We start from the raw sequence: 24,151 nt of genomic DNA, 5'->3' as shown, positions 1-24,151 counted from the left end.
ATATATATATGTATAACTGAATCACTTTGCTATACAGCAGTAATTAACACATTGTAAATAAACTATAATTAAAAAAAAAAAAGATGAGCATGGGCTTAAATTTAACCTCCAGTAGAATGAAATCTTTCAACTGACTTTCGGCTTTCTCTCTTCTATCTGAAGTTCTGTAGTAAAGCATGCCATGGTCTCAGAAGCCAGGACCCTGCAGTAAACCCCCTCACATCACGTCCAAGCTGATTAGAGGGTCCCGAATGTTCTCAGGAGCACTGGGCTGAAGACAGCAGAATGAATGGGCTTCACTAATAATACCCACACCTGGGTCAAGCCTCCTCATGTCCCCATGCATGTAGGAACCCACTAGATAGAGTCAGTTGGCTGCCTCTAGCTTTCTTTGTTGAATGGAAGGAGGAAAATGAAGATGTGTATGGGATGGAAATACACAAGGGCATGCACTAAAAACTGCCACTTGGGATTAAATCAGAGCACTACCAGACAAAGGCAACTTCTCAGGGATTCTCCTCCACCTCTTTCACTGAAAAATCCCCTCCTCTTTAGCAAGTTTTGTTCACGCCCCAAAACACGTGAGCTACTTCCACAAGCCTCCTGGGGTCACATGAGACTTGAGACCCAGAGCAGACAAGCCCCATGAGCTGCTATTACAATAAATGGGGGACAAGGGTGACTGAACTCCAGTCTGCCCCTCTACTTGGAGATGTATTTTTATTTACCTTCCTCCCTGAGAAGGAATGATCCTTTGCAAAATGCCCACTAAAGTGAGCAACAAAGAAAAGTGGGCAAAAGCCTGGATAACCCTCCCACCAGCCAAGCAGGCGGCCCCTCTTCCGGCAGCGGCCGTGGGAGCACAGCTGGCACTGCGAGCCCGTCACCTCCTCAGCTCCCCACAACACTGTATCATCACGCCGGCCACCCTCTTCCCCATTCACTCCACGCTAATTCCAAATCAACTCACTAACGGGAAAGCTACCCCCTTCAACAGAGCATGCGAGGCCCCCACCCCTCCTCCTCTGTTAGCTCCAGGGCGGTCCCACCCCTGAGCTCAGACTGCTGTTTTACCTTAAAACAGACATGCTCCCCATTTATAAGATACCTGAGGTTGAGATGAGTCACCTCACCTCCCAGACAGATGCCCCAAATGATCAACAGCATTGAAGTCAGTGAAGAAAAACCAAGGGGGGAGATTTCAACTTCCTGCAAGGGAAGGGGAGAATTTATTTTTAAAAGAAAAAAATTTTTTTTTTCCAGTATCAAGTTTCAGAAAACCTTTCAAGGGTGTCCTTTTCAATTCTCTGGCCAAAGAGAGGGAGTGTGTACCAGCCGAGTCGGTGGGGACCATAAGCTGCTGCCACTGGGTGGATTCCTGACTGCTTCCCGGTTTAATCAGCTGTCCACAGGACATCTCGGATCCGGTGCGCTTCAGAGCAGGAGCCGCTGGATTCACAGCTCTCAGGGTTTTGCCACTTCTCGGGGCAAGCTCTGTGCTTCCTGCACAGCTCTTGAGAAAACTCCTGGTCTGATCTAGTTCCTTCCTCTCTCGGATTCCCATGTCAGCCTGCTCCCCCAAGGAACAGCCTTGCGGGAGCCTTCAAGGAACCTGAAAAAATATAAATTACTACTCATGTCAGGCAATCACAAGTGTGTGCAGGCCTCAGAACCTGAGGGTTGCCTTTTGAAACAACAGCTTCAAAATATACGACTACCCAGAAAAAACCAGGACAAAGCAACACCTAATTCTGTTGATCAAAGCTTCAGAGCTCAGCTGATGCTCATAATAAACCAACCTAGGAAGGTGAAGGGGCTACTGGCCCCCTCTGGACACCCTCTGCCCCTCCAGTCCAGTCTCCATCTCCCGCCTGCTCCTTGGCTGTGACTCAGTCCACAGGGGCGCAGAGGAGATGGACGGGAGGAGGGAACATGCCTCCTGTGGGTCACAGCAGGCTGGACGTATCCCTCCCTTCAGGCCTGGGGTAGAACAGCCTTACTATTGGGTTGGCCAAAATCTTACGGAGAAACACGAAAGCACTTTTTGGCCAGCCCAATACTTCTGGGATATAATGCATAACCCCTTCGGGTTCCTACGCCCACTCTTCAAATATCCTTAAATTACTCAGTTTGAGTATGCTGTTTCCTGCCAAGACCCTAAAACAGCCACCAATAAGGCTTTCATTAAATACCCAGGTATTTATTAGGCCCTTGAACCAATGGCCTTGACATATTGTAAACATGGACACTAAACCCTGCCCTGACCCAGACAATAGACCACTTTAAGCATCCCTGTTTGAAATCCGGGCCTGACATGCTTGGTCCTGGGTACAGCAGGGAAGCCCTCTGGAGCCCATGTCCAGGGAAGGAAGGGCTCCTGGAAGGCCTGTCTTCCCGGGGTTCCCAGTCTGGTTGGTGGAAAGTGGGGGTCTGCACAGGCCTGGGTAGACCCTTGGCCTGAGGACTGGCCATCCCAGGGGGACCTCCTCTGGGTAGGGAGGGCTAAGGAGTCTGGCATCTTGCCATCAGCTGGAAGGAGCAAGGCTGGGAGAAGGCAAAGGGCCTGTCGACGGTCTTGGCACTCACCCTGTAACAACTCAAGAGCCGAACACCGGCAACACTTTCCCCAAGAGGGAATAACAACAGGCAGAATGTACCCATCGGCAAGGAGCTTTCTGTGCAACTTGTAACTGTGTCTTATTCAGGTGTCTTTGGTCCTCAAAACATCTCAGGACATCTGTCAAAGTATCTGGAATGTCTGCCTGGTCCCGGGGACAGCACTGGTCCCAGCTCCCTGGCAGCAACGAGGCCCGGGTGTGCTCTGTGCTCTGCACTCTGCAGAGCCCAACTCCAGCCCTTCCTGTTCGCCACCTGGGCGCTCCTGGCCCTTCCTGCCCATCTTGCTGAGGCTCCCAGGCATCGCACAGCACCGAGGTCTAGCCACCGCCCCTCCTAGACGAGGTGCACGAGCAGGGCAGAGCATGCTGAGCCGAGCACCAGGCCCAAGCAAATGTAAAAGGACATCACCACCCCAGTGGCCTCGGCCAGCTCCCTGGGCACGATCTTGGGCCCATAGATGAGAGCCAGGGTGCTGAGGTAGCCATTGCTGAGCCCCAGCAGAGAGGTGAAGAGCACCGGGTACACGTCAGACTGGAAGACCACCGTCTGCAGGTGCACGCGGGGCTGGTAGTTGCAGAACACAAACAGGGGGACGAGACAGGTCCGGAGGAGCACAAGCCCGGGGAGCATCTTGCTTCTGGGCCCTGGCACCTGGATCCAGGCTGTGATCTGCCGGCCGCACAGGTCGGCAAAGTTGTACAGGAGGAAGGTGGTGAGGGGGACAAAGAACTTGGTGCTCCACGGCGAGCCCGAGCCCTTGCTGAGGGACTCGATGTTGCTGGAGATGGCGGGGAAGACGAGGCTGGTGATGAAGAAGAGGTAGATGATGCAGAAGCCCAGGCCAGCAGTCTTCTTCAAGATGGGGCTCAGGGGTGGTGTCTGGGAGTCGCTGGATCCAGGGGCCACCAAAGGGGGACTGGGGGAGTCCTGGGGCAGCTGCTCTTCACCAGAAAACACAGCCGGCCAGACAGGCCTCATATAGTACCTGCAGGAGAGAGGCTAGTGGTAAGAAGGGCTGGAAAGCAGGGTCACTCGGGATTTTCAGAGACAAGGCCGGGGGGGTCTTTAGGTCCAGCATGTAAAGCCTAAGCCCCAGGATGCCCTCAGATAACACGTGTGCTGTGGGGTGGCCAGAGGGAGGCCTGCACAGTCCCCAGCCTTCCTGTCCTGGAGCTGCCTGTAAGGCTGGACTCCAGTCCATTGCTCTGTGGTGCTGGCCGTGCCATGAGCAGGGAGAGAGGAAACCAGCACTGACCACTGCATGGTGAGCCTGGGATCCAGTCTTCACTCACTTATTTTTGTTTGGTTTTGGGGGTGGGGAGAGGTGGAGCTGAAGTAGCATTTATTCTTCAAATATAAAAGTAATTTAAAATCTTAAATTATAAAAGTAACACATGCTTGATGCAATAAACCCAAATAATACATAAGAGGAATGATACAGTAGAACAAGAACTCTCACCTCCCACCTCTGTTCTCACTCCTTACAGGTACAGATCATTAAGAGTCTGGTGTATATTGTTCCATGCACGTGCAAACACCATACACACACAGCTATGTTTCTTAAGCAAAAGTGGGATCAAACTATACATATTGTAAAACTTTTTGCAACAGTATAACTAACATAATATAAATACATTATATAACTGCCTACATGCATAACTATTATACATAAATGTATACACACAATTGCCTAAAGAAGAGTATCTTGTGGCCATCCTTTCACACAGGGACAGACGGCTCTGTCTCTGTTGCTGCCGAGTATTTCACTGTATGGATAGACAATTTAACTGCTCCCCTAATGCTGGACATTTAGGTTAGCTCTAGTTTTTCTCTACTACAAATAATGGTGCAATGAATGTCCCTATACATAAATCCTTGCACATATACACTAGTATTTCAGTAGAGCAGATTTCTAGAAGAAGAACTGCTGGATCACAAGGTTTGTACCTTTAAAATTTTGATAGATATTAAATATCTATTGATAAACTGCTCTCCAGATAGGTAGAACCAATTTATCTCTGCTTTGTACCACCTACCTACCCTAACTAAAGTAACCTAACCCTTGAATCTCCATGAGAGCACCTGTTTCTCTAAACAGAACTGACCACAATTTATAATCATTGTGTTGGTTTACTGGTTTATCTTCTGTCTCCTTCAGTAGAAGACAGCTCTCTGGGGCAAAGACACATTTGGCTGTTCCCAGCTAAATCTCTGGGCACACAATAACCCTTCAAAACATAATTGTTGAAAGAACTGATAAGCCTATAAAAGTATCTTTTCCCGCATATACTCAACACTGAATATGATCAATTTTTTCAATTTCTGCTACTCTGACCAGAGTAGAAAAGGCTTGGGTCTCTTTGCATTGCTGTGTGATCTTTCCTGAGTCACTCAACCTCTCTGGGCTTTGGGTGCCTAAAAATCAGGAGACATGGGCTGATTGTATTAATATATCTCAAACAGAAGAACTGGTGTGGGGCCAGGGAGAACAGTAGGTTGGTGATAGCTGGGTTCTGATTTCAGCACCACTTCTGCCTCCCCTCTGTGACCTTAGGCCAGGTACTCCCCTCTCGGGGCCTCAGTTTCCTCCTCTGTAAAATGGAGGGGTTCTGTAGCTGTAGCTCTGAGATCCCTGCCAGCCTTCCCATCCTAAGAGCCTACATACTGTCCATAAGCGAGTCAGTGGGAGGACTCCTCCCCAGAATCACTTTTCCATGTAATGCTGAGCTGAGCACTTCAGCCTTGAACCTTGTCTTGTTTCCCAATCACTATTTAGAGAAAGGACTATTCTTACTTCTGCTTCTACTCAGCATCAAGTTCTTGCCTTAGTCTGCTCTGAGGAAGCTGCCTACCAAGTTCTTCTGGTCAAAGCTCTTCATAAGTTCTTCCAAATCTAACTGCCCCATCTCACCCTACCACAATCAGCAGTTTCCACCACTGCGTGAGGCTCAGTTCCTCTTGAGTGGGATGGGGCAGCCTAGCCCAGCCCTCCTGGGTGCAGCACTTGTGGGCTCCCTTTTAAGTAAGATTTAGTTTGAGCAGCCCTGGGAGCACAGCTCTAAAGCTCCATCCTCAGATAGGTTTCTGTAAACCCAGAAGCCTTGACCAAAGTGTTAATATGCAAAGAAATAGAAACTTCCATGGGCTGGCATAGCCCTGGGTTGTTCTCTTGTCTCACGTGCTCAGCTGGAAAGGATTTTGGCTTGCTTAAGTGAGACTGAAAACTAGGGTGACCACCTGTCCTGGTTTGCCCAAGACTATCCTGGTTTTAGCACTGAAAGCTCCCGGTCCTGGGAACCCCTGGGACTTCAGTCCCAGGCAAACAAGGAAGGTTGGCCACCCCAGTGTAAAGAGCCCACGCGAGGCTCCCTGAAACAGGACACAGGGAAACAGCAGGAGTAGTGGGAACCTCCTGCCTTCTGTTCATTGCCTCAAAATAATTTAATCAGCAGCAACAAGGTGTCAGGCAGTATATGAGGGGCTGGGAGGACAGCGAGCCAGTCAGACCCCAGGAATCACAGGGACATCATCGTGGAGCACAACTGGATAATTTGTGATGACAGCCCTGAAAGGGCAGGGAGGGGGTGGGCAGACTCAGGTCTGTAGCCACCTGGGGTACATGGTGTCATCACTCAGTCCCCTTTTATCCTCCTGAGGCCACGGAGGCCAGCTGAAGTTACAACAATCCTCTAACTGGGGAGAGCAACCTGCCCCGGCAGATTCAGGATTCTGGTGAAGGCAGGGGACTCTGGGGATTAACGAGGAGACTCTCACAGGGACAGGAGGAGTCAGTGGTGAGGAAGGACCTCGCAGTCACAAGCCAGGGATGCAGCAGGATGCAGTGGAAATGGCGCAGCTGGGAAACGGCTCCAGGTTCTAATCCCCACCTACAACTCACCAGGTAAGAAATCTGGGCATGTCTGTTAACTCTCCAAAGCCTCAGTTTCCTCATCGGTAAAATGGGAAAATACAGTAAAAACTGCACAAGGCTGTCATATATCCTAAGCGAAAAAAATGGACTGCTTAGCTCAGTGCCCCCCACACCAAATATGTTCCCATGGATCCGGCAGAGCCAGGACCCCCGCTCTCGCCCAGCTCTGTGGCTCGCACACTGTGGGACCACAGGCCAAGCACCTGGCCTTCTCTGTCTCTGTCTAGTCACCTGTATAATGGGGAATATAATTCCTGCCATTCCTATATCAAATACGACAATGGTTATGAAAATGCATTGAAAAGAATAAAAAGCAAGAAAAAGTCACGGGTTGTTTTTTAAAGAGCAGCAGGAAGCAAAAAAGAAAAAGGAGGAAGGAGAGAGAGAAAGCGAGAGAGACTAAGGCAAGGAAAGAGGTCCTGAAGGGTTGAGAGAGGCCCCAAGAGACAGGGGTTAGAAACAGAGGTTTGGAGTTGGGTTCGAACGCTGGTTTTGCTGCCGACGGGCTGTTGGACTCAGGCAAATAATTCAGCCTCTCTGAGCCTGGTTTTCTCATGTGTGAACGGGCACAATTACGATAAGTCACAGTGCTGCACCCCATGAGAAGAGGGTGTGTGAGCTTTAAGAAGCCCCATGAGGCCTGGCTGAGCACAGAGCAGGGAAGGTGCGCAGCCCAAGGAGCTACTTTTCATCATTATCCTTCCTCAGGTCCCACTTCCGCCACCTGCCCTCTCTGATGGAAAACACGCAGACTCCAGCTGCTCAGCTGCTTGGGGTTGCTACGCAAAGCCAACTTCTCATGTCCAACGGCCCAGCCAATTTACTGCGCAATGACTGTGAGCCAGGCACAGCTCGAGGCATGGGATACAGCAAAGAACAAAACCCACTCTACTTCTGCCCTCAGGGGAGGTCACACTCCAGCAGGGAGACAGGCAGTAAGCCAGGAAACGAACATGGGCTCTAGCTAGAGGATAGAAGAACTCAAGCAGACAGTATAAAGGTATAAGTACACATAAGAGAAGGATGCCGCAGAGCGCTAGCGCGGCCTCACCTGGCGTAGTCCAACCGCGGCAGCAGCAGGTAGAGCCCAATGCAGAGCACCAGGAAGACGTCCGCCGTCAGGAAGAAGGCCAGGGTGCTGTCCGTCACGTCACCGGCCCCCGCCAGGTCCACCAGCAAGGCCACGGCACTGAGGGTGCCCCCCATGGCTCCTCCTGCAGAGAGCGTGGGACCCCCCGCAGGTGGTCAGGGCGGGCCCACCCTCCCTGCCTCTCGGGCCCGCCCGCTCTGCCCCATCCTCACGTTGTCCCTGCTGAGAACGCTGCTGCTCTCACAGTACGGCGAGGAGGGTCCTGCAGCCGTGAGCTTTCTGACTCTAGGAGGGTATACCCAGCCCAGCTCTTCTCCAAGGGGCATGGAAGAGGCTCCGGCCTGTCCAAGCACAGGCTCCCCGCTGCCTCGAGCGAGGCCAGCTGACCTGGGGAGTCCTTACCGGTTAGAAAGCCGCCCAGGAGCTCATGGAGCTTACCTTGTACCCCACGGCAGCTGTGCACCATATACGTGTGAACACGCATGCACACTCGCTAACCCATACACAATCACATACACACACATAGGCTACCACAAGCTCTCACACACCCACTGACACACAGTCACAAACCACACTGTCACACACACACACACACTCAGCCACACACTCCTATATACTCACACACCATGCTACCCCAAACTCATACACACACTCGCATGCGTGCAACTGCCCCACCACATGGAATGTGCTCTCCTGCCGAGGGCTTCGGCACGTGGCCCAGGTGATCACGTGGCACCACGTCTTTCTCTGCTACCTAACAGAAGAGGCAGCACAACCTAGCCGAGGGGACTCATGGGTCCAGGAGCCAAACAGACGTACATCTGATCCTTGACTCTGCCACTTGCTCGCCATGACCTGGGGGCAACATGACTTCTTGGGACCAGAGTTTGCTCATCTGTGAAATGGGGACAATGACACCTGCCTTGCAGAGCAAGGACTGAATGAGATGATATTTAGAAAGAGCCCAGCACACAGCAGGCTTTCTACGAACGTCAGTCCCCTTCTTCACCACAATCACACCGTCACTTCTGGGAGGCAGGGCATGTGTCTTGCTTCTCTGTTGAACCCTCACAACCGTGGGTGGTCAACTGGTGCTGGCCACGAGTCAGAGCTTATACATGGTCACATGTGAGCAGATCATTACTCCTCTCAGCCTGATTATTTGCCTGGAAGATGGGACTCACACTTGTCCTGTCCCTCCCATGAGACCACAGTGGGATGGAAATGGAAACAGTGAATGGAAAAAACAATGAATACATGGACGCGTCCAATAGGATCAACACAGTAAGTGCCTGTGAACACAGGATTGCCTGGCTGCACGGATGGATTTGCCTGCGTTAGAGGATCAGGATACTGAGTCTCAAGGAGGCAAGAAGGCCACTGACTGCAAACAGCTTTGTCACTACTTGGCAGGTCTGACCAGGCACCACTTCACTGCCCATTGTTGCACAGAGCAGAGGTGGGAGAGGGACAGTTGGGCCCTCGTCCACCACGATGCCCATCCTCACCGCCTCACCCACACTCTGACTGACACCTCTGTGGCTCTGCCGGAAACAGTCCACGGCCCTTTTTCTCTCCAACCTTCTCAATATGAGTTCTATTAGCCTGGGTGGGGCCAGAGGTTGGGATCTGAGAGGAGGGCAAAGAAATGAAAGTTAGCATAGTGATGTTTTAATTCTAGCACAGACTCTAGAATCAAAACATCTGAGTCCAATCCTCACTCTACCACTTCTACGTGTGTGACCTTCAGCAAGTCACTTAACCTCTCTGTGCCTCCGTTTCTTATCTGTAAAATGGGGATGTTAAAACCCACCTCTTAGGGCTGTTACAAAGATTAAGAGGATCATTACAGGTAAAGCAGGACAGTGTCTGGTACTGAGAAGTGCCACATAAATCCTCTCAGATTCCCAATTAGGTGTTTGGTTATTTCTGTCCTTCCTACATCAAAACAGCAACAACAGGGTAAACTCTTTGCCAAGAGGGTGCCAACTTCTGAGAAGCTGTAATCCCCACCTGGGTGATTTGTAAGAACTAGAGTTAAACTCCATAAGACATTCCCTAGCTGCCCTGAGGAAGAGATCTTAACATTACTTCCTCTCTCTCTTCCCAACTTGTAGAGAATTTATAATATTATCATCAACAACAAACCAGGCCTCCGGGAGCTCATCCTTCATGACTCCCTACTTTTATCTCATCAGTTATGGAAATACATGCAAACGAGGGACTTAAAAAAACACCAGTATAAAACAAATGAATTGTTCCTCAGATGCCAACACACACAGAATTCACAGATGGGTTCCTCTGGATGAAAAACAATGGGGGCTGGTGAGTGGCACTGAGGCCTCTGGAAGATCGGGACACCTCGAATCTTCCAGGGTGATGGGTGCCCACTGGGAGCTGCACACGGTGGTGACAACGGCTTAGGGCCCAGGGTAATTAATGCTGAAGTGTGAGTACTAGATTTCTCCACTTTTTCAAAAATGGACTTTCTTAAAAATGCACGGGAGAGTCTCCTTCTCTGGAAGGTTCGCAGGTGGCCAGATGAACCTGAAGGGCGCCTTGCCAACATATCGGTGTGTTTGGTCACTGGCTCCTGGAGAGATAGCCAGCAAGGTTGTTATATTGAAAAATCCTCTAGCAGGATGGAGGGAGATGAGGGGACAAGAGACCAGGATGACAGAAGGGATTAAATCCAGTGTTCAGTGGCCACTTCCCTCAGCCTAGGCATGCCCTTCTTGAAGCACTGCTAGGGACATATTGATTGTACTCAGGAAACTTAGTGATGGGTCCACTTTTATTTTACTTTACGCCCAAGGGTTTCTCTGAGGATACAGCCAGAAGCCTAATCTTATACAAAAAATGGCAAACATATTTGAGCTCACATCTGAACTCTGCTCTGTTGACAGTAAGTGTCTCCAGTGCTATGCTGAGAAGGATTTAGACGCTTAGGAGGAAAGATACAGATCGATTAGTGATGTCTGGCACTGGTGTGGGAACAGAAAGGAGATATACACTTGTCCAGGTATTTGTCATCCCTGTCACATACTATTTGGCATTATCAATTAATGGGCACAGAGCAGATTCTTCGCAAAATGCTTCTGAAGTGGGCAAATGCTTACTGCACCCCTTCACACAACATGGACATGCAGAGACACTGAACAGAGCAGCTGAGCCCCCAGTCTTGCTTTAAGGGATGGTGGTCTCCTGGGAAAGCACAGATTCTTCCTGACCCAGCTCCTTTTCATCTTGTTGAGACATTTGGGTGAGAGAACAGAATTGCTAAGGTCTAGGCAACAGGCTTCGGTTAGGATCAAAATTTTAGCTCCCAAGTCATGTCAGCAGCCCCGTAAAATGCCAAAGTTCAGGGTAACAGAGGAGTTTATTACCAGGCTATCAGCTCCTGGGAGGCTGAGTCTTGTTCATCTTTGAATCCCTGGCACATAGTAGGTCTTCTAAAAATTACAGAGGAAGGAAATACAGATAGAGGGGAGAAAAGATGGAGAGAAGAAGGGGGAAAAGGTAAGAGAAAGGAAAAATAACGAGAAGGAAAGGGGACAGGAGAAGGGAAAGGAGGAGAGGAGGGAGGGAAAGAAAGGAACGCTGGTTCAGGAAACGCACTTGGTAGGCAGACTGTATTTTCCAAAAGGAGCTGCAACTATGTCTCCCCTCCCATTACAGTATGATTTTCATACTCACCCACTGAGATATGTGGGTCTGTGTTTTCTCCCCGTGAATCCAGGCAGGCTTATGGCTATAGTGGAAGTGCCCCTAAATGTCTTTCAAGGCTAAGTCATAAAAGGAAATAATGCTTCTGCCTGGGCCTCTTGGGATGCTTGTTCTTGCAACCCAGAGGCCATGCTATGGGGAAGCCCAAGCAGCCGTGGTGAGGTTCACATGGAGAGAAACCCTGGCCCCAGCCCCAGTCCCAGCTGAACTTCCAGCTAACAGCCGGCACCACCACGCCAGCTGGGTGAGCACACCATCTTGAAAGTGGATCCTCCAGCTCCAGGAGAGCTATCCTGGCTGATGCCACGTGGAGCCGAGGAGGAAAGCTGTCCCTGCGAACTTCTACCCAAACTGCAGATACATGGGCCAAAGAAATGATTCTTATTGTTCTAAGGCACTAAGAAGTTTCTGGATGCTTTGTTACACAATAATAGATCATGGAAACACAACTAACACTCATTTCTTTTTCTGGAAGGGCTACCACATGCTCACCTCTGGCTCCTTCAAATAACCCCCAAGTAGACTGACCTGCTCAGCTGTCTGGACCCCAGCTCTCACCTGATATCAGCGCCTGGGAATTCCTCATGGGGAAGGAACCAGTCATGCCGAAGATGCTGCTGTTGAAGATGGTGGAGGTGCCGCTGAGGATCGCCATGCAGACGATGGTGACGGCGAAGAAGCTGTGAGTCCAGGAGGAGGTGTCCACCTTCACCAGCACGGTCATCACCACGAAGATGGCCAGCATGACAGTCAGCGAGGCCAGCACGCGGACATGAATCGGAACCCTAAGGCGAGGATACCAGAAGCGGTTAGAGACCCCTTCGGGCCTCCCATGCCAGGCTGGGGTCGGTGAACATTCTTAAGGGAAGCAGGTGTGCTCAGTGGCTGGGACCGTGCACTCTGCAGTCAGGAGGCCTGGGTCTGAATCCTGCCTTCCTGGCTCACAGTCCTGTGGGGACTTGGATTAGTGACTCTATCATTCCGGTTTCAGCTTCTGCATCCATACAAAAGAAAGGAGAATCAATCTACCTGAAGGTGTGGTTGTGAGGATCTCTGGCGGGGAGTGTATAGAGCCAGGCAGCAGTACCCGGCTCAGGGCAATGTTCTCAGATGCTGCTTCTTTTCATCTTGCTGTGAGGTTCAAGGACAGGAGATGAGGGCTCTTGAGGCAAGACCCCCGTTCCTCCTGCCATGGGGATGAGCTCCTGCTGGCTTTGTCTAGTGCTTAAACAGAACAACCACCCACTGGGATTCCTTCCCCTAAAACTTAGCAGTGGCAGGGAGAGAAGGGAGAAGACAAGAAAATCATCATCATCGCTGTCGTCGTCAAAGCAAACACTGAGATAGTACTTCATTTGTGCTAGGTACTCTTCTAAGTGGGTTCTAAATGCTAACTTGTTGAATTCTCACACCAGCTCCACAAAATAGGTATTCTTACCTACCCCACATATACAGATAAGGAAACCGAGGTCACAGGGGCTGAGCAACTTGCCCAAGGTCAGTCGGCTGCTCCCACCTGTGCTCTCAGAATGACACTCTACTGCCTCCCTGGGAATGAAGGGAACATGGGTGGCCCAGAACAGGTGGCCAGGGCAGAAGGAGGCTCCTGTGATGGTCTCAGTTGTCATGGGCAGCAGCTGACGCCAAGCTAGAGCCAGCTGCCCCCATCCAACCCCACTCCTGCATGTAAGCCTTACACCTCTCCCAGCCTCCAACCTGCCCAGACACCGTCCTGCAGGGAGAAGCAGGGAAGCCTAACTCTCTGTGAAAGTGCATTTTTATTCCAGGGAGAGAGAACATCATCTAAAGAGGCTGTTTAAACCATCAGCTTAGACTAAGCTTTAAACCAGACTGGACGTTTAGTTAATTTTCCTGCTAACCAGTGGGTGGCGGCTGGGAGAAAATCCAGATTAGTTATACACAAATTTCTTTTGGATAAAAAAAGAAAGACATGAAAGGCAGAAAAAATATATACATACATAAAGAAGTGTGAAATGATGAGCATGAAAAGCAAGAAAGGATTTCTTCAAGGTGCTTTTGTGGCCCCAGGCTTATTTGAGTTTCCTTCCTATCCTTGGCTGAAGGGAGAGCAGGTGCTGCCTGGGCTGTGTCGGGGGCAGAAGGAAGCCTGAGGAAGTGAAAGGATAGTTCAAGGTCGTGGTGTGAGGAGCTGGGATGAGGACCCAGGTCTGCTGAGCCCCAACCCATGGCTGTCTTGCTAAGGCACGTCCTCTCTGGTGTGTTCATTCCACAAATAAAACTTGCCAAATACTGTGTGTCCAGCACTGGGCTGGATGCCCGGGACACAGGACAGATGAGGGACAGGCATTTTGTTCCAGTGTGCAAAGTGCTCCATCAGCAGGGCCATAGGGCATCCTGGGCACATCTGAGGGGCACAAAACCCACTCTGAGCATCTCATAGGTTTTTTGGAGGCGATACCTAAGCTGGAGTGTAAGGTATGTATGGACGTGAGTGCACATATCTTGTGAGAGAGCGCGTAGCACACTCAGGGAATTAAAATGGACTCTGGCTGCAGGTGACACTGAGAGCAGAGGACACCAGACAGACATGGAGCCCCACCCTGGAGGGCCTAGTCCAACTGATAAGTGCCAAGACTTGATCCTCAGAGTGGGGCGTGAGTGGGCATGCAGGCTTTGTCTGCCAGCATCCCTCCCACCAAGAGCACTCCTTCCATGCCAAGGTGTCCTGCGGAGGTGGACGGTCATACTGTCCACACCAACCCATCCACAAATGAGGGCACACGACCTGGTATGGGGTGATCAGGGTGTCCCACCCATACCTCTGGCCACTGGATTGGGTTAGGGGTTAGCATGTGACCTAGGCAGGGCCAGTCAGTCATCGCTGGGACTCAAAGGTAGAGAGAAGCTGGGTGTCTGCCAGGACCGTGTCGGGGGCTGCTGGTCCCTATCTGGCCAGCTGCATGGGGAGAGGCCACATTTGAGATGAAGCCAAGTAGGCACACACAGAGCCCAGGGCCGGCGGATGAGAAGGACGTTTGTACTCCCCTAGATCCAGCAACGGAGGCAGCCCTGACTTTAATTTTCTAAGGAAAGAATGAGAAAATCTTTTTTGTGTCTCTTTCCTTTGTTACCAAGAGTGCCAACCAACACGTAGAGGCACATCAGGGTTTCCAGTTGGGGAGCAACATAGAGACTCCGCCTCTGAGCAATGGGTGTCCTGCCCTCCTGCCCTCCCCTCTCACCAGGAAGCAGGTTGCAAGTGACAGGTGATTGATTAACACCTCCCAAGAATAGCCTTCAGCCAATGATGGGGAAGTGGGTGGATAAATACCCCAGCTCCCACCCCCTCAGGTGTGTGTTCCACACTGGCTGCCAGAGTTCTGAGCAGCTGAAGCTTGGTCACCTTCTATGGGAGCTGGCTTGATAAGGCTTCTTTTATTGGCTGCCATCCCTTCCCAGTCTCCCCCCTTCTACTGTGGCCACCCAAATAAACTACCTGCACTTGAATCCTTGTTCCAGGGTCTGTTTCTGAGAAACTCCACATCAAGACACATCTTCCCAGGGTCTGCAGGGGACTTGGCCTGGGCAGGAGCTGGTGGGCAGTCAGGTGAGCACCGGGACCCCAGGGGCCCCTGAGTATCTATTTTAAATGCACACCAGGTGCCCTGAAGGCTGGTGGTCAGGCCTTACTCTGATGCTCAGGGTGATGTTACACACTCAACCCTGTCACACAGTCCCCCCGCCCCGCAACTCTCTCCCAGGAGCTGGAGCTTCCCCACCCACCCCAAAGATAAGAGCCACAGGGGCACAGAGCCTGAGTCCAGAGACAGAAACCCTGCCAACTCTGCCACCAATTCACTGTGTGACCCCAGGCAAATATTCAACCTTTCTGGGTCTCAGTTTCCTTGAAAAAGAAGAGGTGGGACAAGAAAAAGTTCAGGTTTCTCCCAGTTTATGCTTCTAAATCTGAAAAAATTCAAGTGGAGAGAAAGGCTGGGGACTAATGCCCCAAAGTTTTAGCAGTTCCTTGGGGCAAGAAGAAGGCAAAGGACAGAGTAGGAGACATGAGAAGCAGCACAGGGACAGGGCCCCATCTCGTTCTCACCCCCAGGGCTGGCATAGGGCCTGGCAGGCACCTGGTAAACACCTGCTGGATGCACAAGTTGATAACTAAGGGGTCCCAGCAGTGCACGCTGGGCCTCAAGCTCCCCTTCACGCTCTGCTTTTTGACCCCCTCAGCATGGCAGGGAGACAGCTGGAAACAGCAGCAGCGATCCCAGCCAGCCTTGGGAATGGCCTCTGTCTCCAACCACCTCCTCCCAGATGCAACGCAGGAAAGGTCCACCCCAGGAACGCTGCTGGCATCCCAGAAGCTCTCCGTGCCTGTCAAAACAAGGTAAGTAGTTGCCTGAACAGGAAAGTTGCTTTGGAGAGAGCTGGGGGACTTCTTACCCAGGCACCCCCAGGGCAGGGAGAGGAGGGCAGAGGGAGAGGGGAGGAGGTAAACACCAAATGCATTACAAAAGCAACGCAGCTCCCAGCTCCGCCTCTGCCCCCCACCCCCCCAACATCCCTCACCTGCACAGGTCTCCTCCTCGCCAGCTAGTTGCCAGCTGCAAAACCCATTCTCAGCTGGAGCTCCCCTGCAGGGGCTCCAAGCCCTCAGGGATCTTGCCTGGGGCTATTGTCAATGCTTGTAAAGCTTTATAAAATGTGCCCCGTGCAAGTCCACCCCACATCCACTAACGGGGGCACACTGCCTTACTCTCTGCTTCTTCCACCTGGACAGCAGCCCACGGGGTGGTAACACTGTTGGGATTTTAGGGAAAGTCTAGACAAGTGCTGCCCTAGGCTTGGTGGCTCTGCTCTGGCACAGGGGACGTCTGAAGTGACAGCTCCAGCCCTGGGACCCTGGGGCAGGTCATACTGATATGCGATTCTTGGAGAGGGCTGCCAGATGTACCCAGGCTGCCAGCTTCCCTCCCTTGCTCACGAGGGCTCAGGACCCCAGGGGACTGATTTCTTCATAAGTCTCCAAAATGTAAATCCTCCTCATAAGTATTTATGATGCTACAAATTTAACATAATAAAACACTTGGCGATTATGGATGAGCCAGTTAGAGAAAGCCAGGGTTCTCCAGGAGGGGAGAAAAGGGGACATTTCAATCTCGCACATTAAATAAAAAACAACTTAGCTCCAAACCATCTTCCCACAGTCCAGAAACAGACAGAGGCTGGGAGCATTTTCCACATGGCCCTCACGACTCTCCTGGAGCCGGGAAAGGGCACAGGCAGGCCCTGGGGTGGGCAGGACCCTTCTGGAGGATGCCCTGTAACACTGAGCCCTCAGAGCCAGCTCCCAGCCATCCTCGGGAGGGCAGCGCCCACTGCAGACAGACCCAGACCTTCTTCACCACCTCCTTCCCTCCAGTAGCCTGAAGTCAGGGCAGAAATGGGCTCTCGCTTATAAGGTCTGAGATGCGGCTCTGGCTGCAGGGAGGGGTCCTGTGAAGCTGGAGAACTAGGAGGCAGGGGGCCCAGAGGTACCAAGCACAGATGTGGGGGGAGAAGGGTCCCACTTCCAATCCTGGCTCCAACCTCTTAATGGCCACATGACCTTGGGCAGGTCACCTCTGTCAGCCTGTTTTCCCATCTGTAAAACAGGGGAATAAACTTGCTGCTCTTGGCCACTGAAGATTAAAAGAGAGAATGCCTCCGAGGGCTATGAGTGCTCGGAATGCTAATTAAGATGATCAGAGATTATTCGCCCAGGGTCCTGAGGCTGGGCCTTCCCTGCCGCTGCTGTTCCCCAGTCCTGGCTGGCTTCCGGCCTGCTGGACCTCACGACCACAGAGGGGGCAGTGCCAGGTAAGACGCCAGCTCAGGCCAGCCCTTCCTGGCACTGTGGTCCTGCGCACATCTCCTCACCTCCACTTTGGACAGAGGATCATGAGAGGGGCCTGGAAAGGAGACAGGGTGGTGAGAGGCCGAGGGACTGCCCACCGCCATGGCTCTGTCACCTCTTCCTTGTCATCCTCTTCTTGCATGCCCTTCCTTTCCTCATGCCTTCTCTTCTGAGTCACTGCCAGGGACCCAGCTCTACCCTGCTCACAACTCCATTCTCTGCCTCCTTCTGGGCGGGATCTCTGGAGGCTGCGTTCCTCCTGCCAGGACACTGACCGTAGCCCCGTGTGCCAGGGACAGGCATGAGCAGGCAGGTTAGGGGCCAGCTGGCTTTCGGCCCCCAGGCCGTCTCAGACCATTCTCCCTCTTGCTCGTCCAGCCTTCACTTTGGTTTTAAGAGGCGTGCAAAATTCTTTGACATTCCTTCCATTGAAAGGTGGGGTCCCTGGTCCCTTAAAACTGAGTGGGCAGAAGGGACGGTATGGGACTGCAGAGACTAGGTTACCAAAACCATGCAGCTCTGCCTTGCTCTCTTGGAGCACCTGCTCCTCAGCCACAACATGAAAAGTCCTGCTCCCTGAGGCCAACCTGCGAGAGACTGAGGGGAGGGACAGAGATAGACAGAGAGAGAGGTGCCCCGCGGAGGCCCCAGCTGTCTACAGCCGCATGAGAGAGGGCCAACCAGAGCTGCCGGCTGAGCCTGCTGACTCCCAGAACCATGAGAGATAGTGGTAATGTTTTCAGCCACCATGCTCTGGGATCATTTTTCTGCAACAACAGATCATTGGAATAACCCCACAAAATAAAATGTTTGGAAAGACTGGCCTATTCAGGCTTAGCACACCTGAGGCACATGCGCTGCCCTCTCTCCTCCTGGACTCAGAACAGACATCAATAATCAATCACAGCACACTCCCTGAGGTCAGACCTGCCTAAGAATCCTGTTCAAGCAGAGATCCAGGTAGTCACTACAAACTGAGCAGAGTTGGGTAAACAGGTTTGCCACCAGTGACCTAAGGTTTCAGTAGGCCATGCCCAAGAGATGCCCAAGTTTCTGAATCACAATGCAGCTACCTTTATCAGCTAATGATAGCTTAGGGGAAATGCAGGCAAAGTAGCTCAGGCTGTTACCCCTGTAAACCTAAATGGAGAACGGATGGCACCAGTCACCCAGTGGGGTGAAAGGGCCACGGGCTATCTCCTAAATCATTCCTTCTTCCACAGTGCATCCCACCCTTCACAAATGCTGTGTCAAAAGTCACCCACTGACCACCCCCATAGGTGGTCGACTCATGAGCTGCTGTTACCAGCTTGGCACTGAGCATTGGGTGACCCATTCCCATATAGTGAGAACCAGGCTGGTGGGGTGCCAGCCTCTTAACTTCCGGCTCTGATTTTTTTTTTTTTTTTTTTTTTTTTGGCCGCTCCACGTGGCATGTGGGATCTTAGTTCCCTGACAGACCAGGGATCAAATCCATGCCCCCTGCGTTGGAAGCACAGAGTCCTAACCATTGGACCACCAGGGAAGACCCCAGGCTCTTAACTTTCTACGGCTCTCAGAAAGACTTGGAAGACCAGCCTCCACAAACCTTGCTCCCTGGGCCCCACCCACCACCCGTGGTGTCCCTGCGGCCCAGGCAGCTGTTGACAGTCAGCTCTGACCCCATGTGGCAGCGTGCGGCTCCCTGACCAGGCATTCCATAGGCAGGGCCCCAGGTAAGCGATCTGACTCTCAGTCTTCATGGAGGAGTCTGAACTGCCTGCTTCCTACTTTAGTGGGCACATGTAAGCCAGCAGAAGAGAAGCAACTGTGGACCAAAGGGGAGCGGATGAGGCTGGAGGTGAAGGTCAGGGGCCTGGGAGAGGGAGGAAGGTGGCCTACCTGTTGACAAGCAGGAAATTCACCAGGAGGCACAGCACGGAGGGTACAGTGGAGGCAATGGCCAGGTAGCTCTCAAAGTAGTTCTGCAATCACAGAAGTGAGGAGTCTGCTGAGGTCACTCAGGATGGAGCGGAGGGGCCCCACCTGAGAGCATGGACAGGGCCCCTCTTGGTGGGTCTTCTCCCCACTGTCTTTAGACACCTACGAGTGATGGGTAAGTCCACCCCGAGATGGCATGGTCTTGCCCCATCTCTAACCTAAGACCGCTCACTCGGTCACACAACAGATACCAGCAATGAGCTGTGCTAAGTGCTGGGGACATAAGGAAGGGTAGGACTTTGTCCCTGCGCTAACACTCTGCAGCCCATGCTCCCACCCATCCTACCTGTTCCACCCATGTCTGAGGCAATGGAGACAGGACTTGATGTATGTTTACAAAGAAAAATTTTATCCTATCTGTCGTCTTAGCCCATTGTCAAATTTCAGAGACACCCAGATGGGTTTTGTTATGACTCATCCCCATTCTCACATTCTCGCAACCAAGTGAGGCCTCTTAGAAATACGTGGGGCCCTGATCCTTGCAGAGAAACTCTGTTCCGACTCTGGATTTGCTTCTTCAATAGAGCTGCTACCCAAGGTCAAAGCCACTTTGGGAAGTGGCTCTTAGTCTGGCCAAGATGAGGAAAAAGGGCGTTTTCCTGGAAGTAGCTCGACAGTATTACAGACAAAGAGTGCATGAGACCACAGAAAAGACGAAGATTCCTGATTATAATGTGCTGCAACTTTCAGCTGAAGAAGCTGAGTGGCAACTGTATGCATTTTTCAAAGCTCAGGGAATTGTCCACTCACTAGGGTAGATTTTACTGAGTGTACCTCATCCCTCAATATACGTGTCGAACAAAAAGCCAAAACACTGGAAAGGCTGACACATCTTGGCTTTGGTCCTTTTATGTCAAACCGTGAACCCCAGGTCAGTATTGACAATGGGTTCTAAGCCGTGAAAACAGCTTCCATGTATTAAGCATACCGTGTGCAAGTACAAGGGCTTTATACGAATGATATTCTTTACCCTAAAAAATAAAAAAGCTGTGAGTACTCTGGAAAGTTTACAAAATTGAACTTAACTGGGGAACTATTTTGAGTACAAATGTGCCAAGTACCAAGAACAATGTGTGCAAAAATCTTGCCAATGTGCAAAGAGCTCGGGCAATTGTAGGATCCCTGCAGAGTTTAAGACATGCTTCTTCCCTGTTAAGAACGGGGTGTCCCATTGAGAGTGTACGATAGAGTGTGAGGTGTTTTAATGTCTCAAAACACCGTAGGAAGAGCTGTCAGAATTCTGTGGGGGGTTGTTGTCAAATCAGTGGTAGAAGCAGTGAGTTCTAAGGGAGTTCTGGGTAGGGAAGTAGAATGAGGGGGCTGAGTCCTGGAGAGAATGGGAATGAATATGGTTTGGGGAAAAGATCCCAGAGGAGGTGGGATTTGCGTCAGACCTTAAAAGGGAGGGTAAGATCTTTCCTTTCTGGGAGAGTCTGACTACAATGTGGAGGCCAAGAAAGAAAGATGTCATAATGGGCCACTTCTAGTCTGAAGCACAGACCGTTTCCACAGTCTGTTTTTAAGGCTGCAGAGTGCTTTGTGGTCTCTGAAATCCACACCCTGAATATAAGATTGTGATGGCCTTGCAATTAAAATGATAATCACAGCTACTGTGGTCCATCAACCATGAGCCTCAGAAATAGCCTTCCTCCTTTGAGGGGCCACCTCACGTCCTAGCCTGATGGGTTCAGTGGAGCCTGGACTGGTCCGAGGCACTCAGTCAATTATGCCTTGACATAGTGGCTGGGCGTAGGTGAGGCCAGGCAGGTGCTGGGTGGTTGGAAGCAATGGAAAGGGGCCCCAAGGAAGAGACAGCTGCAGGTGGGGGCCAGGACTGCCCTAAATCTGAGTTCCTCATGACAGCCTTCCTTCAGTGGCTGTTCATTTTGTGGCAAATCTATAAACGGCCATCACGTGGGACGCAGAGGCTCTGTCTTTGTTTTTTCAAGCAGGCTCAGGTTGCTTGAACATTTTAGGAATGGGGATTTTCTAGGTAATTGAATGTTCTGGTTTGTTGATATTTAAGCAGAAGAAGTTCCTTTTAATGTTGGAAAAGCTTTTTAAATATTGACAACTGGGTAAGGCTAGGACTTCCTTTCTGTTGGTTGAGCCCATTTCTCTGCTTTACAAAGGGCACAGGGTGGGGCGCAGAGGCAGGGGAAGAATGGACTTGACCCTGGGTCATCTTTCTACTGGTTCAGATCTGGGAGCTGTGGTTAGTGGCACGGGTGGACTCAGCACATCCCACAGAGCTTTTTTTTTTTTTTTTTAAACTTAATTCCTGATATAAACATGTGGTGGTTTTTACTTATTTGCTGCTTTTGCTTATAAGCAGAGCTCTAGCAAAATGAGGTGTGGTGGGCAGGCTCTTAGGGTGGCCCCCATGATCCCAGCCTCCTGTGTTCATGCCCTTGTATCATCCCCTCTGCTGAGTGTGGCTGGGACCTGCCTGGACTTGCTTCTAACTGACAGAACACGGCAAAGGTGATGGGTATACACAATTATGTGGACAGGATTACGTTACATGAGGTGGTGGTATCCATCTTGCTGGACTCTTTTTTTCCTCCCTTGATGGCTTGGAGAAGGCAGGGGGCCAGGCTAAGGAAACCCACGTGGCAAGGACTGCAGGTGACCCCTAGTCGCTGAGAGTGGTTTCTGGCCAATACCCAGCAAGAAACTGAAGCTCTCAGTCCTACAACCGCAAGGAACTGAGTTCTGCCAACAACCCAAGTAAACCTGGAAGTGATCCTTCTCCAGTTGAGCCTCCAGTGAGACTGCAGCCTTGGCTAACCCCTTCCTGCAGCCATGTGAGACCCTGAGCAGAAGACTGGGTTAGGCTGTACCCAGACTCCTGGCCTACAGATACTGTGAGATAATAAACGTGTGTTGTTGCAAGCTGCTAAGTTGGTAGTATTCTGTTCTGCAGCAGTAGATTCCTATCTAGTGAGGGTTTGGGATAGCTGAGTTCCTAGTAACAGGGGTTTTTCTGAATATCGCAGCCTTCCTGTTGCAATTTAAATTCAGTTCCTTGATGAAGGCAGAGAGAGCCGACCATGATTTTATTCAACTTCTTGCCAGACATGAGGACCAACGTGCCTGCCCACGAGGGGAACGAAGGTTATGCTTGACGACCACATCAGTCCTCCTAGCCTTTCCTCTCCAAATCCTTCGCTAAAATTAGGATCACTTTTGCAAGCAGCATCCACTGATTTCAAGAAACTGGACTTAGTGTATGTGCCACTCCAGATCTGCTCACCTCACCTGCCCCTTAGGCCATTTGCCTTGCTACTTGGTCCCACGTGGTCATAAAGCCACTGCCGCCACCAGCAGGGGGGGCCAGCTGCCAAGAAGAGACCCCTGAGCCTGCGTACTGCTTGGGCTGTGCTCGCTGAGGCTCTTGCTCCCTGGGTGGCTCTGGGAGGGGCCGGGTGACCCTCTCTGAAGGGTGGGGGAGGCAAAGCCCCACCCACAAGGTAGGCTTCAACCAATGAGAGGAGATGGGAAGGAGACTAGAGACACATTGCTTTGTCTTTCCTTCCTCACCCCCCTCCACCACATCTGTTCTAAAATGTGGTGGCTCCACGTGGCTCCTCGGGAGACATCCCATGTGCCTGAGCAAGCAGCTGTGTTTAGTTGCAAAGCTGTGGCCAGTGCAGTGATACCACAGCCTGTATCTGCCTCTTCCATCCCCGCCTCACTCCCCTTTCCCTCACTCTTACTTCCCGAGGACTGCGCTCCCCACGGAGTATCACAGGTAACAGTACTGCCTCAGGCTCCTTTCTAAAAACATCCAACAGCAAAGGCCCTATGTTCAATTCTCCATCCCACACATCGCAGACTTGCAGCTGGTACTCACTTCCTGGGTTCGTCTCATTTGCTTCCAAGGCCTGTTGAGGTTACCTTCTCCCATTTTACTCAAGGAAATGTGAAGACATCTGAATACTGGTTCAAACGCATTGCAGTCAGAATGGTAACAGTGCTGCCCCCTCCGAAGAAATCTGAAATCGCCATCCCACAGTGTGATTTTACGTAATGCAATGTTTGGGGATAATTCACACCATGGTTCACCTCCACTTGGGACTGATTCCTGAGAGTTCCCTCAAAAGGCTCTGTTGTTATTTATCCCACCAGGCACCTTGCAACAAGTCTGCAGCCTCTACCTCCAGAGGTAAACCCGACGACACCAAGGACTCCGGTCTTGGAGGAGTGAGGAGGGCAATGGCACTGGGCCCCCTCCTATGACAGTGGAGGCTGCTCTGTGAACAACCCCAGGGGGCACCAGCCACGTGGACGGTGACATGAATGGAGCTCTGCAGAGCTGTGCAGCATGGCAGCCCTGTTTACACAGCTCATGGGGGTCAGTTTGGGCCTGACATAATTGCAGGTGGGAGACCATATCTGATTCAGGAAGAAGGCAGGGCTGGAAGGTGGGTGGATGTAGCAGGGCAGGACTTTATGAGATGATGAAAGGTCCCCAAGCAGGTTTGTCTGCCCCAGGAGGCGGGAGACCCAGAGGCTGGTAATCCCACAGCCCTCAGCCTGGCTGAGTGGCCACTGTCCATGCACATCAGCATCCCTTCCTGTTCTACCCACTCCTTTGTTCACTGTGTGCCCAACGTGGTGCTGGTGGTTTGGCGTATAAAATAGACAAGAGGGCTTCCCTGGTGGCGCAGTGGTTGAAAGTCCACCTGCCAATGCAGGGGATATGGGTTCGTGCCCCAGTCTGGGAAGATCCCACATGCCGCAGAGCGGCTGGGCCCGTGAGCCATGGCCGCTGGGCCTGCGCGTCCAGAGCCTGTGCTCCACAACGGGAGAGGCCACAGGAGTGAGAGGCCCATGTACCGCAAAAAAAAAAAAAATAGACAAGAAAGGGTGCCTGATGCTCTTAGGCAGCACGTAGTCTGGTGTAACCCTACAG

General features: G+C 51.5%; 1 protein-coding gene across 3 annotated transcripts in view; it reads right to left on the bottom strand.

Annotated features, from left to right (window-relative positions):
- Positions 1–1,098: 1,098 nt before the first annotated feature.
- Positions 1,099–24,151, bottom strand: part of SLC29A3 (solute carrier family 29 member 3) — a 43,373-nt gene continuing 20,320 nt past the window's right edge. The window contains exons 3-7 of one of the 3 annotated variants that reach the window (XR_014292840.1): positions 19,135–19,217; positions 11,925–12,151; positions 7,602–7,764; positions 2,587–3,604; positions 1,100–1,612 (exon numbers count right to left, since the gene is read on the bottom strand). Coding sequence is in view for 2 of the 3 variants with exons in the window: in XM_082610985.1 (XP_082467111.1) it covers positions 2,953–3,604; positions 7,602–7,764; positions 11,925–12,151; positions 19,135–19,217 (1,125 nt within the window). In the remaining variant the exon portion in view is untranslated. Of the gene's footprint in view, positions 3,605–7,601; positions 7,765–11,924; positions 12,152–19,134; positions 19,218–24,151 lie in introns of all 3 variants that reach the window. The other 2 variants (XM_082610985.1, XM_082610986.1) reach the window with 2 other exon arrangements.

The sequence above is a fragment of the Mesoplodon mirus genome (genome assembly GCF_964341445.2).
Source record: "Mesoplodon mirus genome assembly, chromosome: 2".
Lineage (NCBI taxonomy): Eukaryota > Metazoa > Chordata > Mammalia > Artiodactyla > Ziphiidae > Mesoplodon > Mesoplodon mirus.
Note: the sequence above shows the minus strand (reverse complement) of the source record. Positions and strands in the feature narration are given on the sequence as shown.